The following is a 19516-nucleotide window of genomic DNA, read 5'->3' on the forward strand; positions in this document are numbered from 1 at the left end:
ACGGTGCGTCCAGCCCCCCATGTTGTTCCAGTCAGACACCTCATAACGTTAATCACTTTAGTACTCTTATCCACAATTTTCTGTATATGATCTTTATACGTAAGTCGCTCATCCAGCACTACTCCAAGGAACTTGAACGATTTAACCCTTTCAATATATTCACAGTACAGTGTAAGAGGTTGCTCACAACCACGCTTCTTCCTTCCAAAAACCACAAACTTAGTTTTGGAAGCAGACAATCGAAACCCCCATCTGTCAGCCCAGCCCTGTACCTTATCTAATGCACACTGCATTTGACTAAGTAGGTGTGTAACATTACTGCCCCTTTTCCAAAGGGCTGACGCTGCTCCTTCTGCTGCCGCCAGGCTTAATGTGCAGACCGTCAAACTGTGTGCTACCGCCACCCAGTGGGCGGGAGTTAAACTGACAACCTCCAAACAAAAATACAGCTCCAAAAATACCTCCAAATACAACAATACGACTCAGTCCCACCCTCAAAAAAAAAAAAAAAAAAATACAACCTCCAAACACAACTCAGTCCCACCATCCCCCAAATGCAGCGACTACTACTTGACAAAATAAAAGGGGAAAAAACAAGATGTGATAACCTAACAAGGAGACAAGAGCTGAATGAAGATACAAGTAGATACTCTGGGATTAACTGTGAGGACATAACATACAGAGATGAGTGCAGAAAGAAGATAAGAGCAGATAGGAGCTGGGGACATATATGAGAAACAGGAGACTAAAACCCCAACACTGACAGAACCACAACAATGCTCCTTTTATACCCAGTCATGACACTCACCTGTTTCCACCCTTACCAAAAAGTAGTATATGCAAGTATGTTTCAAGTATACTTCTAGTTTACTTTTTATATACTTATCAGTACTATTTTTTGGTAAGGGCAATCAGGTGTTCTTTGCGCATTCATCAACTTTCCCAGTCTTTTGTTGCTCCTGTCCCAGGTTTTTTGAAACGTGTTGCAGGCATCCATTTCAAAATGAGCAAATATTTGTACAAAAACAATAAAGTTTATCACAGTAAATATCTTGTCTTTGTGATGTATTCAATTGAATATATGTTGAGGAGGATTTTAGATAGATAGATAGATGATAGATAGATAGATAGATAGATAGATAGATAGATAGATAGATAGATAGATAGATAGATAGATAGATAGATAGATAGATAGATAGATAGATAGATAGATAGATAGATAGATAGATAGATAGATAGATAGATAGATAGATAGATAGATAGATAGATAGATAGATAGATAGATAGATAGATAGATAGATAGATAGATAGATAGATAGATAGATAGATAGATAGATAGATAGATAGATAGATAGATAGATAGATAGATAGATAGATAGATAGATAGATAGATAGATAGATAGATAGATAGATACTTTATTGATCCCAGAGGGAAATTCAAGGCATCCAGCAGCTTACACATTAGACAATACACACACATTGCACCAGACACACAAAATAGGGTTAAGTAAATAAAAGAAAAATGGACTAATTGCAATTGATTTGCAAATCATTGTACTATATATATATATATATATATATATATATATATATATATATATATATATATATAGGATTTAGTACTGTTAGAACACTTATGTTATATACAAATCAGTGTTATAACGGACTGATACACAAGGTGACAACAATGCGACAATTTAAGAGAGGCGACTGGGATAAGTTTAATGAGTGTCTAATGGAGGTGAGTGACAGTGTAAACAGTGAAGGAAGTTTGGAGGATTACTTTGAGTCCTTTTGCAGTGCTGTCAGGGCAGCTGCTGAAAAATCTGTTCCAAAGAGGAAGCAGAGGAAAAAAAGAAAATCATACCTTGGTGGAATAAAGCCTGTGCTGATGCTGTCACAGCACGCAATAACGCATATAGAAAACTTAGGAAGTATCCAACTGACCCTAATGTTGTTGAGTTTCAAAGGTGTAGAGCTAAGGCAAGAAGGGTCATTAAGCAGGCAAAGAAAGAGAGTTGGCAGAAGTACTGTGGTACCTTGGGACCCCAAACTTCAATTAAACAAGTGTGGGGCATGATCCATCGTATGGCTGGCCTCAATAGAGGGGTATCTATCCCTGTTTTGAAAGAGGGAGCTGCAGTGGCCGTAGGGAACAATGAAAAGGCTGAGCTCCTAGGGAAGACTTTCCAAAGTGTGCACAGCAAAGATAATATCAGCGGTGAAGCTATGAGTATTAGGAATACTCGGCTGGCACAAGAAAGTTTTAAGTTAAATTATAGTGAAGATAACAGTGATCCTACTAACCTTTTCTTCTCTATGAAGGAGCTCGCAAGGGCTATAAGGAAAGGAAACCACACAGCACCTGGAAAGGATGGACTGGGGTATGAACTCTTTCAGCATTTGAATGATGACATGTTAGATGAGATGTTGTGTCTAATCAACACTGTGTGGGGGGATGGACGGCTTCCTCGTGACTGGAGGCATGCTGTGATTGTGCCCATCTTAAAGCCAGGTAAAGAGGCGAGTAATCCTTTGTCATACAGGCCTATTGCTTTAACTCCTGTTTTGTGTAAGATCATGGAGAGGATGGTAACGGATAGACTAGTTTATAAACTGGAAAAGGAAGGGTATTTTACTCCTGCCCAAAATGGCTTCAGGCAGGGCAAGGCCACTATGGATTCAGTGGTAGTCCTGGACTGTGAAATAAAAAAGGCATTAGTTAACCGTGAAGCTGTCTTAGCTGTGTTTTTAGATATCGAAAAAGCATACGATATGCTCTGGAAAGAGGGACTTCTCTTTAAACTATTCAATGCAGGGATTACTGGCAGAATGTTTAATTGGATCAAAAACTTCTTGAGTGAGCGCAGTATAGAGGTCCGTGTTGGGGGGTGTTTCTCCTCATCATTTAATGTGGACAATGGGACGCCGCAGGGCAGTGTCATTAGCCCAGTTCTGTTCAATATCATGATCAATGATATGTTTGAAGCGGTGGGAGAGAGTTTTGGAAAGTCTCTGTTTGCAGACGATGGTGCTCTTTGGAAAAGAGGCAGAAATGTTAAATTCCTCTTCTGTCAGATACAGTATGCATTGGATAAAGTACAGTGCTGGGCAGACAAGTGGGGCTTTAGACTGTCTGTGTCCAAGTCTAAATTTGTCGTCTTTGGAAGGAAAAGGAACATTGGCAATCAGAGCTTAAAACTGTATGGTGAACTTATTGAGAGAGTGCATGTGTTTAAATTTCTTGGTATATGGCTGGATGAAAAATTGACATATGGGGAGCATGTACAGAAAATGGTGGGTAAGTGTTGCAAGATTATAAATATTTTGAGATGTCTCACAGGCTCATCCTGGGGTGCAGATAGGGACGTGCTGTTAATGATTTATTGGGCGATGATCCGTTCTATCTTTGACTACAGTTGTGTGGTGTATGGTTCTGCTGCTCAGTCAGTACTGGCAAAGTTAGATGTTGTCCAGGCTAGAGCCTTGAGACTTTGCACTGGGGCCATGAGGACAACACCAATTCCGGCTCTGTTAGTGGAGGCAGGAGAGATTCCTCTGAGCCAGCGTAGGAAAAAGTTGGCCTTTAATTATATTGTTAAATTAAAAGGGTCCGGTAGTTCACTCATCTCAACTACTGTGCTAAATGATTGTTGGGAATTTAGTCAGGGTATGAGTAAGACTGTAAAGAAATCCTATTTGCATTGCATAAAAAATAATATCCAGGAACTTCCCTTTTATAACAAGAAAATTGTGTCCCCTGTGCTCTGGCCCCAGACTCCTCCTTGGCTTTGGCGTGAGTCAAATATTGATCTGACAATAAGTCATTTGTTAAAGAATGGGTCCAAGGAAAGCTTGGCATTTCATGTGAGTTTCCATCTTGGAAATAATTGGAATGGTGTAGTTAGAATATTCACAGATGGTTCTAAGGACCCAAATAGTAACAAGGTTGGTTTTGGGTTTTATGTACCCCATCTTGACCTTCAACAGAGTCACCGCCTTCCGGACGGCCTGTCTATCTTCTCGGCTGAATTAACTGCAATTTTGTGGACATTGTGGTGGCTTGAGGAAAGTGGAGTCAAGAGTGCAGTGATTTGCACTGACTCTTTGTCATCTCTGATGGCCCTGGAAGGAGGTGAGGGTTGTAAAGCTCGACCAGACATTATTGATGAAATTTTGATTACAATATACGAGGGCTGTCCGTAAAGTATAGGTCCTTTTTATTTTTTTCAAAAACTATATGGATTTCATTCATATGTTTTTACGTCAGACATGCTTGAACCCTCGTGCGCATGCGTGAGTTTTTCCATGCCTGTCGGTGACGTCATTCGCCTGTGAGCACTCCTTGTGGGAGGAGTCGTCCAGCCCCTCGTCGGAATTCCTTTGTCTGAGAAGTTGCTGAGAGACTGGCACTTTGTTTGATCAAAATTTTTTCTAAACCTGTGAGACACATCGAAGTGGACATAGTTCGAAAAATTAAGATGGTTTTCATTGAAAATTTTAACAGCTGATGAGAGATTTTGAGGTGATTCTGTCGCTTTAAGGACTTTTCACGGTGCGAGACGTCGCGCAGCGCTCTCAGGCAGCGTCATCAGCCTGTTTCAAGCTGAAAACCTCCACATTTCAGGCTCTATTGATCCAGGACGTCGTGAGAGAACAGAGACGTTTCAGAAGAAGTCGGTTTCAGCATTTTATCCGGATATTCCACTGTTAAAGGAGATTTTTTTAATGAAAGACGGGACGCAGCCGACGCGGCGCGGCGGCACAGGAAAAACACCTCCGTGTTGATAACCATTTGTTAAAATCCAGTTGGCTTTTGATGGCTTTCAGTGGAGTGAGTATATGAGAAATTGTTTATCAGCTGGAGATGTTCCAACTTGTCCTTAAGGCTTCCAGCAGAGGTGTTTTTCCTGTGACGGAGCGTCGCGGCGGCTGCGAGCCGACGCTGCAATCCGCCCGCACGTCTTTCATTAAAAAAATCTCCTTTAACAGTGGAATATCCAGATAAAATGCTGAAACCGACTTCTTCTGAAACTTCTCTGTTCTCTCACGACGTCTTGGATCAATAGAGCCTGAAATGTGGAGGTTTTAAGCTTGAAACAGGCTGATGACGCTGCCTGAGAGCGCAGCGCGACGTCTCGCTCCGTTGGAAGTCCTTAAAGCGACAGAATCACCTCAAAATCTCTCATCAGCTGTTAAAATTTTCACTGAAAACTAGCTTAATTTTTCGAACCATGTCCACTTCGATGTGTCTCACAGGTTTAGAAAAAATTTTGATCAAACAAAGCGCCAGTCTCTCAGCAACTTCTCAGACAAAGGAATTCCGACGAGGGGCTGGACGACTCCTCCCACAAGGAGTGCTCACAGGCGAATGACGTCACCGGCAGGCGTGGAAAAACTCACGCATGCGCACGAGGGTTCAAGCATGTCTGACGTAAAAACATATGAATGAAATCCATATAGTTTTTGAAAAAAATAAAAAGGACCTATACTTTACGGACAGACCTCGTACAGGTTAGAGGTGGTGGGTTTTGACGTGGCTTTTCTGTGGGTGCCAGCTCATGTTGGAGTTGAAGGCAATGAAATTGCAGATTGCCTCGCTAAGGCAATCTTAAAAGAAGTGAGCGTTCATTTTAAAGTGCCTTTTGGGAGAACTGAGTGTCACTCTTTTGTTATGGATGTCATAGGGAAGCAGTGGCAGCAAATGTGGGATGCTGAAATTAGGGGAAGAAAGTCATATGGTATTGTTCCTTCAGTTAATGGCACCATTATAAGATCTGGCCTCTCTCGGCAGGATGATGTCAAGCTGACACGTCTCCGGCTGGGCCATTGTGGGTTGGCTAGTGGATTGTTTCTCATTGGAAAACACAAAGATGGCCTTTGTGAATATTGTAATGTCCCTGAAACCGTGACTCATTTTATTTTGCATTGTTCTGCTTATGCAGAGCAAAGAAAAGATATGTTCTGTGTGCTTACGTCATTGGGAATTAACACCTTTTCCCTAAGGACCATTCTAGGTCAAGGAGCTTCCCCTAAAGAGAGGGCAATGGCAGTCATAAACTTTCTGAGGAGCACAGGGTATTTCAATAAAGTGTAGGGCAGATAATTCGTTGTGTTTTCTAGGTGTACATTCTGACAGGTGGGGGGCAGCAATGCACTAGCCGTGCCTAGTCTGCCGGAAATAAAATGAAGAAGAAGAAGGCAGTATGGATACTCCGGAGTTAACTTTCACTTTGGCGTACATCAGTTTTTCTTTATGCTTCATTTTTACTCCCGACGAGTTCCGTTCGGTCGGTTTCACCGTCCAGAACCTGTTTGCGTCCTGGCTGGGCAGCGAGGACGTGAGTTTTATCCAGTATCACATCAGGAGAACCAGCGTCACGGTTCTAATCCACTCAGCGCTGCCTTTAGGTCAGTTTATACTTTTTTAATATCATGAAGGCAAAGCCTTTGACCGAGCAGCGTTTAAATCTATGGAACAATGTTTAAGTTGATTGAAATACTGTAAAAAAAAAAAAAAAATTGAAGATTCATTTGGACAATATTATTTTTAGAATTTTCTTCAGGGGTTGATTTCATTAAAAAGTTTACACAACAACAGATATTTATTCTCCTCACTTATGTGGCACTAACAACATGTATAACATGTATTAAATTGCAATGATGAAAACTTATTCCACTCTTTCCTGTTACACTGAGGCTTGTTAATAGTTTGTAGTTTCTAAACAGTTCCAGTGAAAACTGTTAACAGAGAGCTCTTTCTGCTGTCTGGTTCCTTCTCTGTGGGCTGAGTGCAGCAGCAGGACGGACTCTGAAGTTGAGGAACTTTTTTAACGCGGTCCAAAAAAGACACTCCTGCAGAGTCCAGCCGGTCAGGCTGCAGTTCACCTGTGTTACAGTCATTATCACAGTCATCACTGCTGCGTGTGTGCAAGGTTGAAAAATCAGGGGTCGAAATACATTTTTTAACCTACTTGCACTGGTGCTAGTAACAAAAATGACTTGCACCAAAACAAAAGTTACTTGCACAACCAAAAGTCAATCTTATATCACCCCCCCCGGCTGCATATATAGTAATGGTAAGTGCCACATTGGCAGAACCATTTCTGAACATTAATACATATATATGCAATTTATTCTTGCAGGACAGAAGGTATGTAGTGCGTGAGTGAATGTGGTGTGCGTGTGTGACCCCCATCGGCCACCCCATCGGCCACCGACCACCAAAACAACACGAAGACAGACAAAAATGAAAGACAAGTGGTGAAAGCAATAACTGTGAAACGAGAGACCCCGAGGAGATGAGGCTCCAACATAAAACATACCGGAACAAACCACCACACATGAGCAAGCAGTGACAGCGACAGTCTGTTGTCTAGTTAGTGAGCATTCATTCCCTAATCTAGGACACCAGAGTCTTGATCCCCTTGAAAGCACCCAAAACCAAATTGTGGTGTCGGCCACGAACACGTAACTAGACACACACAGAGACCCAGATCACAGCTACATATCCGATCACTACTGTGGCTGGTGTGTTGGGCCAAGATAAAAGTACAGGACTCTACCATAAGACATGGACCACTCCGGCGCATCAGAAGCCATACGGCCGACCGCAAGTGACAACGGAAAAGGGCCCAGGACCTTAAAACGGCTCCTCTGATGTGTCAGACTCTTCCTCTCTGGGGAGAGTTTGAGGGGAGAGCAGTAGCCAGAAAAAATATTACTTTAGCCCTCTGGGGCTGTCGTATACAACGTCTAAGACCAAGCTTTACTAAATTATAAATTACTTTTTAATGATATGAGATAGAAACTTACTCTTTTTTTTGCTGAAAAGTTAACTCCGTGGACTTTCAAGCCAGCCATCAGCCGTCTTTGTACTCCTCATAGAAGCTGTGTGATGACGTGAGCAATGAGAGTGTCCAATCGGAATTGGTTCACCGTCACATGGTTTTCCAAAATCCAATTATAGGGGAGAGTCACCTCATGTGAAAAGCCAAAGATCGTTTTCAGGAGTGATATGTTACTATTTGGCCCCTTTGAATAGCCCCCTGGGTGCTCCAGTGAGTACATACTATTGGGCTCCAAATGCGCCCTGCGCCATTACACACAGCGATCACTGAAAGCAGACGGAGAGCCTCTGATGACAATCTCACGTGCTCAAACAAAGAGTGTGTAACCATCAGGATTGCTCCACTAGTTTGCATGTGAATGTTACTGGATAACTCTGTTGCTTTTATCATGAAGACAAAAAACGCATAGACCATTTTGTATATATTGTTCAAAATGTGCATTTGTGTTTATTGTTTGAACCTTTTTGTTGTACAGTCTTTCACACAAGACCTCAAATTAAATTTACAAAGTGTCAAAACAGTTGTTTATTATAGTTTGCTATGTGTTTTGAATAAATGTGTGTGGAAAATTATTTTCCGCTTTACTTTTCCTTCTTTATTTTTGATTGTAAACCTTTATTACACTTATAAAACACAACAAAAGCATATATATTATGAAAGCACAGGTTGTCCTGAAAAAAGAACAGTCCAAAAAATGCCCTCAGGCCTCAGAGGGTTAAGTGACCTCTCCCAGGTTCTGTAAGGAACCGCAGTGGCAGCCAGTTTTTTTTTCACGTGTGCGCGCCGCTGACGACGTTTGTCAGGTTTCCACAACAAATAGAGCACAGCAACTCGCTCCGTGTGGGAGAGTCATAAAATGCAGGGAAGACGAAGACAACACACTGGAATTTAGTTTTTTTTCCTTATTTATTCCTTTATTGGTTCATTCTACTGGTGCTTATAGTTGATAAAACTTGGATAAAGTTACTTGCACCATTGCTAGTGGAGTATAAAATTACGTGCACTGCTCAAATAATAGATGCACAAACTAGCACATGCACGTAATATTTCGAGCTCTGAAAATGATGGAGAAAAAACGACGAGCCAAAGGTTTCTCTGTGATTCAAAAAAAAAAAAAAAAAAAAAACCCACAACAATGAGGCGGCTGCTTTAATTCTATACACCCGCACATTGATTACATACACCTGTGTGGATCACATGACTTCCCCAAAAAAAACAAAAAAACAAAAGATCCACAAACACAAAATCAGCCTGTGTGTGTGTATATATTCATACATTTATACATTTTAACAACCTGAAAGTCACCAGACCAGTTCGAACTGAACCATGGGTTCTTGGTCAGTCACCTCGGAGTTTCTTCTCACTGGTTTTATTTCTTCCGTGGCTTACAGTCATTTTGACACTGGTGAGTCCAACTTTACACTTTGTGTTTGTCCGTTTGTCTGCAAAATCACCTTTTTGCAAGTTAAACTGTGTTTGATTTGAAAATGAACCGAAAATCAGATCATTGTTAGTTTGCAGCCCTCATAATAACTTCAGTCACAGTTTATTGCCTAAATGTGGATCTGCACAGAGAAAACCAAAAGCAAAAAGAAGGAAAAAATACAGACGAGGAGGTTTGTTTTTAATGTGATGAGTTTGAACACAGGGTGAGCTCATGTAATCCCATCTCCCACCTGTACTGGACACAATTCTGAGCCAAACCACATCTGATCCTTGAAATCTTTCAAACGGATTGTCATCCATCTGGATGTGAAGTGTTTTTTATGCACAGCGCTGATCTGTCAGTGTGTGATGGATCACCGAGTGCACGGTTTGAACGGTGACATCTTCAAATATTATGCACAGTCAGTGACTGTATAAGAGCTTTCTGCCTACCGGTGTGGGCCCCTCCCAGCGTGTGACATCATCACAATTCCTTTTATTCCTATGCCAGCCTTTCGCTGGTGTCTGGTGTGACAAGTGCAAAACTAATGCAGTGAAAGAGGTAACCAGCGAACACCATTTCTACGCATTTCCTGCCTTCCTTTAATTAGTACACAGACTGAATACATTAATTCATTTTTCCCAACTACTTTGTTGATGGAAGACGTAATGCAGCTCGCTCAGTGTATTCCTATGCCAGCCTTTTGCTGGTGTCCGACGGGATGACCACGGCAGCGACAGCGATAACCACGTAACAGCATTCTCCCATCATGTACTTCCTGTTTGCGGTGACGACAATGTACTTCCGGTTTGAGGTCACGGCGGAAACTGAGTCGGCTGGACTACGAACTCACTCACGCTTGTCTGTCAACATCCTCACTTTGCTTGCGCTGCTTAGTATTAAAAGTCACTTATTTCACTTTAATACTGTCCGGATCCACGTCAGTTATTATACCATACCGTTTATTTATATAGCACATTTCACAAACATAGTTTCCAAAGTGCTGTACAACAAAACACACACACACACACACACACACACACACACACACACACACACACACACACACACACACACACACACACACACACACACACACACACACACACAGAGGACCACACACTCACGCGGTGTTAAAAGCCAAAGCATAAAAATGGGTCTTTACACAAGACTTAAAACACTCTGTAGTGGGGGCTGTTTGGATGTTAAGGGGCAAATCATTCCACAGCTGAGGGCCCACCACAGAAAAAGCCCTGTTCCCCCGGTTTTAAGTCTCGTCACAGGCACCACAAGCGGGAGCTGGCCCTCGGACCGCAAAGCACGGGGAGGCTGATAAATTTGGATGAGGTCAGAAATGTATGTCGGGGCCAGTCCATTCAAAGCTTTAAAAACAAACAATAAAATCTTAAAATCAACTCTGGAAAATCAAAAACGATGCATTGCTTGGATGGCAGCATGTGTTGCTCCAAAACCTTCATGTACCTTTCAGCATTGATGGTGCCATCACAGATGTGTTAGTGCCCATGCCATGGGTACTAACACACCCCCATACCATCACAGATGCTGGCTTTTGAACTTTGTGCTGATAACATTCTGAATGGTCTTTTTCCTCTTTTGTGTGGAGGACACAATGTCCATGATTTCCAAAAACAATTTGAAACGTGGACTCATCAGACCACAGCACACTTTTCCACTTTATGTCTATCCATTTCAAATGTGTTAGTTGCCCATGTCATGGTTTTCTGAAGTGTTGCTGAACCCATGCTATAAGAGTTTTGGAGCAACACATGCTGCCATCCAAGCAACGTCTTTTTCAGGGACGTCCCTGCTTTTTTTCAGCAAGACAATGGCAAGCCGCATTCTGCACGTGTTACAACAGCATGGCTTCGTAGTAAAAGAGTGCAGGTACTAGACTGGCCTGCCTGCAGTCCAGACCTGTCACCCATTAAAAATGTGTGGCACTTTATGAAGTGCAAAATACGCCAACAGAGACCCCGGACTGTTGAACAACTGAAGTCGTACATCAAGCAAGAATGGGAAAGAATTTCACCTACAAAGCTTCAACAATTAGTGTCCTCAGTTCCCAAACGCTTATTGAGTGTTGTTAGAAGGAAAGGTGATGTAACACAGTGGTAAACATTCCACTGTCCCAGCATTTTTGAAAAATGAGCATATATTTGCACAAAAACAATAAAGTTTACCAGTTTGAACATTACATATCTTGTCTTTGTGGTGTATTCAGTTGAATATAGTTTGAAGAGGATTTGCAAATCATTGTATTCTGTTTTTATTTACATTTTACACAATGTCCCAACTTCATTGGAATTGGCGTTGTATTAGCAAAAAAAAAAAAAACACAACTTGTCTTACATTTTTACTCTAGTGTAAACACACGTGGAAGCCTCAGTGTCGCCGTACTTTGTGTGTTCTTATGTGTAAATGTTTGATTCTGTCTCTAGGTTATTACCTGGGCATGTGTTTTGCTGCACCTGAAAGAAACCTGGGACACATTGTTCAGGTCTGTGTGTCACACTCCTCTTTTTCTCTGTCTGACATTAAGTTCTGGCCCCTGGACCTTGACGTCGTTATTTTGTTGGTGGTGAAGTTAAGTTATTAAAAAAAAAAAGCTTTTTGAAATTACAATCTGGCTGCAGCAGATAGATTGTTACTTTTTATGAGGGATAAGTTATGTGCCTGGGTGGTTGTCATCCAGGACCCAGGGAGCTTCTGTGATGTGATGGATGCAACACCAGCACAGCAGATCTGTCATGTGATCTAATTTAAAGAATATCAAACTGTGAAATAATGGTTTGTGTAAGTCAGGATTCTCAGGAGTTCAAAAACTGTTAGCCACTGTAGGTAATTGGTGCCATTTCACTTAACCACAGGGCAACTCAGGGGGTTCCTGGCTGAGGTGGTAACTCCAGAACAGAAGTGTTTGTTTCTCGCTAACTTTTAAAAATGTATGCGAAATGAATTTGATTTATACAGAAATAAGCTGTTTCAAAGTATTTTCCACCATCTTGGTTTAATTTGTTAAAGCGAGCAGCCAGCTGATGTCACTTTGCCTTTCTTTACTCTGATTGGAGTAAAGAAAGAAGCGTCCCTCCCAGCATCCCTTGCAAAAGTCGGAGGAATCCCATCTTTGATGTCGCTACCAAATGTAGGTCATGGCATCTGATCGCTTAAAATTCTCCCCTCTGGGGGTCAAAATTCTAAATTGTTTTCAGACTGCGTGAATTTTGATCATATTGGCAAAGCGTGTTATGGAGCCCTTATTTCGAGGCTAAGGAATAAAATTATAGTGGTTCCAGAGTCACTGAATACCACGTGTATACAAGAAGGTTCCAGAGTCACCGAATACCACGTGGATACAAGAAAGTTTCAGAGTCACTGAATACCACGTGGATACAAGAAGGTTCCAGAGTCACTGAATACCACGTGGATACAAGAAGGTTCCAGAGTCACTGAATACCTGGTGGATACAAGAAGGTTCCAGAGTCACTGAATACCACGTGGATACAAGAAGGTTCCAAAGTCAGTGAATACCACGTGGATACAAGAAGGTTTCAAAGTCACCGAATACCACGTGGATACAAGAAGGTTTCAGAGTCAATGAATGCCATGTGACTACAAGAAGGTTCCAAAGTCAGTGAATACCACATGGATACAAGAAGGTTCCAGAGTCACTGAATACCACGTGGATACAAGAAGGTTCCAAAGTCAGTGAATACCACGTGGATACGAGAAGGTTTCAGAGTCACCGAATACCACGTGGATACAAGAAGGTTTCAGTCAATGAATGCCACGTGACTACAAGAAGGTTCCAAAGTCAGTGAATACCACATGGATACAAGAAGGTTCCAGAGTCACTGAATACCACGTGGATACAAGAAGGTTCCAAAGTCAGTGAATACCAAATGGATACGAGAAGGTTTCAGAGTCACCGAATACCACGTGGATACAAGAAGGTTTCAGAGTCACTGAATATCACGTGGATACAAGAAGGTTTCAGAGTCACTGAATACCACGTGGATACAAGAAGGTTCCAGAGTCACTGAATACCACGTGGATACAAGAAGGTTCCAGAGTCACTGAATACCACGTGGATACAAGAAGGTTCCAGAGTCACTGAATACCACGTGGATACAAGAAGGTTCCAGAGTCACCGAATACCACGTGGATACAAGAAGGTTTCAGAGTCAATGAATGCCACGTGACTAAAAGAAGGTTCCAGAGTCACTGAATACCGCATGGATACAAGAATTTGGAATGGCATGTAAGTCTGGAATGTAATTATGAACGTCTATTGTTGACTGTTGTTAGGTAATATCCTTAGTTTCTCCAAAAATATTAGTAATATCAACTATCAGTTTTGGCGGCATTCATCTTTGACCCAAAATGCATAAACAGACCAAACTTCAAATGTCAGCTCTCCCCAGTTTGTCCGTGATCAAAGTCATACACACATACACAGAGGCCACGGCTTTTAATGTCTAGATGATTTACTGCTCCCTGCTGGAATGATGTGAGTCCAGAATGTAATTATCAATGTCCAGTGTTCACTGTTGTTGTTTAATATCACTAATTTCTCCAAAGATATTTGTCCTGACAATGTTTTGTTTTGTTGCCATTCATCCTTGACCCAAAATACATAAACAGACCAAACGGCAAATGTCAGCTCTCCCCAGTTTGTCCATGATCAAAGTCATACGCACGTACACGTGCACAGATACCACTTGGCTTTTAATACACAGATAAGGAAATGCTCTCACGTCTGTCCTCCTGTTGTGTTCCAATAGGTGACAGACAGCTGGCGGGTATTCCTCGTGCTTTCACTCTTCCTCCACTTGGCCAGCTGGATGCTGGTCAAGTACTGGTCTGCCAGTCAGTGGTCTAACCATCCCATCAGCCGTTCCCTGCAAGCCCACGTGGTGCTCCAGAGCTCTGGCTGGGGTGCTGCAGCAACAAGCATCAACACAGAGTTCAGACGGATTGATAAGTTTTCCACCGGGCCTCCTGGAGCACAGGTCATCGTCACAGACAGCTGGGTATTAAAGGTGCTTAAACTCAGAGTTTACACTTGTGTTTTACACAGTGTGGCAGCTTTTCTGTGTGAACTTTCAGTGCCTTCCTGACGTCCACAGGTGTGAGATCTCCTCAGAAGACCGCGTTTTTAATTGTTATATTTCATGTAAAAATCTATTTCAGCTTAAAATATTTATCTATATAAAATGTTGCTTACTTTTCAACATGAAAATATTGCAAAGTGAATGCAGTCGGATTTGCTTTCTGTGTCTGTTCCTCTGTGTCCTTTCTGCACTCTGCTCTGCTGGGGGGGTGTCTCGCACCGCGGGGGTGACACAGCCAGCAGAGTATGGCTGCAGCTATAGATTATTTTAGTAATCGAGTATTCTATCGATTATTCCGGCGATTAATCGAGTAATCGGATTAAAAGTACTTTTGCGTTTTCAAACGACACCAGTAGTCCCTAAGCAATGGCGCAATGTCGCTGTGCCACCCCGCAGTTTGTCAAATTTAGTGTATCCTTTTCTGTTTTCCTGTGTAATTATTCAGCAGTCCCCTGGCACCGGACCGTAAGCACAGGCGGTGGGTGTAATCCTCAGTCAGTCAGGCTGCACCTGAACGTGAGCGCAGCGGTGCAACGATTTACCCAAACTGACTCAGACTGATTCCAAATATGGCTAAACGAAGTACTTTTATTTATTTTCGGAAATGCACTCCATTCTCAAAACAGTACATGAAGCGCTCTCTCCCCCTCCCTCCCTCCCTCTGTCTCTTTAGAATGCGGAAACAATAAACAAGGGATGTTTCAGTACGTTTGTGAGTACTGGCAATTTTTGGGGGGGAGGGGGGGCCAGGGGTGACATACAACAGACTCTGAACTTTAAGATCTGATGTTATGAGCCCTGACGAGGCAGCAGTGTGTCCCGCTGTACGTCTGCAAAGGCAAGTGCCGTTTAAACAACTGACTGCGGTTTGCTTTAAATCTGCACTGCGGATTTAAAGCAAACCGATGACCAGCTTGGATTATCTTTCTCTTAAAAGGCTTTTTTTTTTTTAAACTGTGTGTCACGTTGGAAAGCTGTAGCTTTTGGTGCTACATTAATTAGATCTTAAACAGCTTATGCACATGCTCTAGTCTTCTTCTGTTTTTTTTTTTTTTGGGGGGGGGGGGGGCGTTACAGCACTAGACACAGGCCTGGCATATGTACTACAATGTTAAACCCCTTGATTAAAGCTCCACTATTGAAGACATTTTTCATACTACTACTACCAGAGATGGAATGAAGTCACCATCAAGTCACTCTCAAGTCATGAATCAGCAAATCCCAAGTCAAGTCTCAGGTCATAATCAATCAATCAATCAATCAATTTTATTTATATAGCGCCAAATCACAACAAACAGTTGCCCCAAGGCACTTTATATTGTAAGGCAAGGCCATACAATAATTACGTAAAAACCCCAACGGTCAAAACGACCCCCTGTGAGCAAGCACTTGGCGACAGTGGCGACATAATGACCACCAATTGTTTGCAGGCTGACTTGAGACTTGCAGATTGATGACTTGACAGTGACTTCGTCCCACCTCTGACTACTACTAATAATAATGATGATAATGATAATAATTTTAACCACTAAAATGTTTAAATCAGTATTACTCTGATATTACAGTTTTACTGTAGTTCTGGACTAAGTTTAATTAATGAGGCAAATAAAAATAAGTTTAGTTAATTTAGCTTTTCTGCATAACCAAAGTACGACGTGAAGCAATATCTTTTTTAATGTAATGTCTAAACTCGGCATTACTGAGTCTGTTTGGGGTTCTAGCTTTAAAATTAGGCCAGTTAAGATGAGGGAAGCTAAAAATATGAAAACGATGATGGCTCTTTTGGTTATTAATTTTATCAAACAAACATGGAGGTTGTGACGTCATTTTGGGATAAAGGCAAATTTCTCTCTGTTTATTAAGGTGCAGCTCCATCCAGAGATGGGTGTGGTAGTTGTGCTGGAGACCCTCCTGTCCTGTGCACCAACAGCATTTCCTGTATATTCGTTTTGTGAATTCTTCTGTAATTTATGTCTGTAGAGTGATATTTGGCTTGCATTGCGAGCTCTTGCTTGCCTCTACTGGTGGTTGGCTCTCACTGCGGTATTGTATCACTTCCTGTTCCGGAGCACAGCAGTGTTTTGCTGTATCTGTTAGCTGTTTAATCTGCGCAGTTAGATTGATCTAGTTAACTAGATAACGATTTGTTTCACAGTGTAATCTTCACGTGCCTTAACTAAAGCACTCCCTTTGCTGAATCACCTCTAAATTATTTACACATTATTCACTTTGTATGTTTTTAGGAATCCGCTAGCTTAGCGCAGCTACTAGCTCTTAGCCGGTTTAGCATGGCGGCTTCTCCTGTCTCTCCCTCACTTTTCTGCTCTGGGTGTAAAATGTTTAGTTATTCCTCGGCCTCCTTTAGCAGTAATGATACTTGTAATAAGTGTAGCTTATTCGTAGCTTTGGAGGCCAGGCGAATTGGAGACTCGGCTCCGCACCATGGAAAATCCTACAGCTAGCCAGGCCCCTGTAGTCAGTGCGGACCAAGGTAGCTTAGCCGCCGTTAGTTTCCCTCTGGCAGATCCCGAGCAGCCAGGAAAGAAGGCCGACTGGGTGACTATGAGGAGGAAGCGTAGTCCTAAACAGAAGCCCCGTGTACACCGCCAACCCGTTCACATTTCTAACCGTTTTTCCCCACTCGACGACACACCCGCCGATGATCAAACTCTGGTTATTGGCGACTCTGTTTTGAGAAATGTGAAGTTAGCGACACCAGCAACCATAGTCAATTGTCTTCCGGGGGCCAGAGCAGGCGACATTGAAGGAAATTTGAAACTGCTGGCTAAGGCTAAACTTAAATTTGGTAAGATTATAATTCACGTCGGCAGTAATGACACCCGGTTACACCAATCGGAGATCACTAAAATTAACATTGAATCGGTGTGTAACTTTGCAAAAACACTGTCGGACTCTGTAGTTTTCTCTGGGCCCCTCCCCAATCAGACTGGGAGTGACATGTTTAGCCGCATGTTCTCCTTGAATTGCTGGCTGTCTGAGTGGTGTCCAAAAAATGAGGTGGGCTTCATAGATAATTGGCAAAGCTTCTGGGGAAAACCTGGTCTTGTTAGGAGAGACGGCATCCATCCCACTTTGGATGGAGCAGCTCTCATTTCTAGAAATCTGGCCAATTTTCTTAAATCCCCCAAACCGTGACTATCTAGGGTTGGGACCAGGAAGCAGAGTTGTAGTCTTACACACCTCTCTGCAGCTTCTCTCCCCCTGCCATCCCCTCATTACCCCATCCCCGTAGAGACGGTGCCTGCTCCCAGACCACAAATAACCAGCAAAAATCTATTTAAGCATAAAAATTCAAAAAGAAAAAATAATATAGCACCTTCAACTGCACCACAGACTAAAACAGTTAAATGTGGTCTATTAAACATTAGGTCTCTCTCTTCTAAGTCCCTGTTAGTAAATGATATAATAATTGATCAACATATTGATTTATTCTGCCTTACAGAAACCTGGTTACAGCAGGATGAATATGTTAGTTTAAATGAGTCAACACCCCTGAGTCACACTAACTGCCAGAATGCTTGTTGCACGGCCGAGGCGGAGGATTAGCAGCAATCTTCCATTCCAGCTTATTAATTAATCAAAAACCCAGACAGAGCTTTAATTCATTTGAAGCTTGACTCTTACTCTTGTCCATCCAAATTGGAAGTCCCAAAAACCAGTTTTATTTGTTATTATCTATCGTCCACCTGGTTGTTACTGTGAGTTCTGTGAATTTTCAGACCTTTTGTCTGACTTAGTGCTTAGCTCAGATAAGATAATTATAGTGGGCGATTTTAACATCCACACAGATGCTGAGAATGATAGCCTCAACACTGCATTTAATCTATTATTAGACTCAATTAGCTTTGCTCTAAATGTAAATGAGTCCACCCACCACTTTAATCATATCTTAGATCTTGTTCTGACTTATGGTATGGAAATTGAAGACTTAACAGTATTCCCTGAAAACTCCCTTCTGTCTGATCATTTCTTAATAACATTTACATTTACTCTGATGGACTACCCAGCAGTGGGGAATAAGTTTCATTACACTAGAAGTCTTTCAGAAAGCACTGTAACTAGGTTTAAGGATATGATTCCTTCTTTATGTTCTCTAATGCCATATACCAACACAGTGCAGAGTAGCTACCTAAACTCTGTAAGTGAGATAGAGTATCTCGTCAATAGTTTTACATCCTCATTGAAGACAACTTTGGATGCTGTAGCTCCTCTGAAAAAGAGAGCTTTAAATCAGAAGTGCCTGACTCTGTGGTATAACTCACAAACTCGCAGCTTAAAGCAGATAACCCGTAAGTTGGAGAGGAAATGGCATCTCACTAATTTAGAAGATCTTCACTTAGCCTGGAAAAAGAGTCTGTTGCTCTATAAAAAAGCCCTCCGTAAAGCTAGGACATCTTACTACTCATCACTAATTGAAGAAAATAAGAACAACCCCAGGTTTCTTTTCAGCACTGTAGCCAGGCTGACAGAGTCAGAGCTCTATTGAGCCGAGTATTCCTTTAACTTTAACTAGTAATGACTTCATGACTTTCTTTCAGTCAGGTTTTAGAATTCATCATAGTACAGAAACAGCATTAATGAAGGTTACAAATGATCTTCTTATGGCCTCAGACAGTGGACTCATCTCTGTGCTTGTTCTGTTAGACCTCAGTGCTGCTTTTGATACTGTTGACCATAAAATTTTATTACAGAGATTAGAGCATGCCATAGGTATTAAAGGCACTGTGCTGCGGTGGTTTGAATCATATTTATCTAATAGATTACAATTTGTTCATGTAAATGCGGAATCTTCTTCACAGACTAAGGTTAATTATGGAGTTCCACAAGGTTCTGTGCTAGGACCAATTTTATTCACTTTATACATGCTTCCCTTAGGCAGTATTATTAGACGGCATTGCTTAAATTTTCATTGTTACGCAGATGATACCCAGCTTTATCTATCCATGAAGCCAGAGGACACACACCAATTAGCTAAACTGCAGGATTGTCTTACAGACATAAAGACATGGATGACCTCTAATTTCCTGCTTTTAAACTCAGATAAAACTGAAGTTATTGTACTTGGCCCCACAAATCTTAGAAACATG

General features: G+C 41.8%; 1 protein-coding gene across 1 annotated transcript in view; it reads left to right on the forward strand.

Moving 5' to 3' along the window:
• The first annotated feature begins 6189 nt into the window (after nucleotides 1-6189).
• tmem129 (transmembrane protein 129, E3 ubiquitin protein ligase) overlaps nucleotides 6190-19516 on the forward strand; it is a 35923-nt gene continuing 22596 nt past the window's right edge. Inside the window, exons 1-3 of the mRNA XM_034180920.1 lie at nucleotides 6190-6411; nucleotides 11736-11794; nucleotides 14079-14336. Coding sequence (XP_034036811.1) covers nucleotides 6207-6411; nucleotides 11736-11794; nucleotides 14079-14336 — 522 coding nt within the window. The 5' untranslated portion in view covers nucleotides 6190-6206. The remainder of the gene's footprint in view (nucleotides 6412-11735; nucleotides 11795-14078; nucleotides 14337-19516) is intronic.

This window comes from Thalassophryne amazonica, chromosome 11 (assembly GCF_902500255.1).
Source record: "Thalassophryne amazonica chromosome 11, fThaAma1.1, whole genome shotgun sequence".
In the NCBI taxonomy this organism is placed as follows: Eukaryota; Metazoa; Chordata; class Actinopteri; order Batrachoidiformes; family Batrachoididae; genus Thalassophryne; species Thalassophryne amazonica.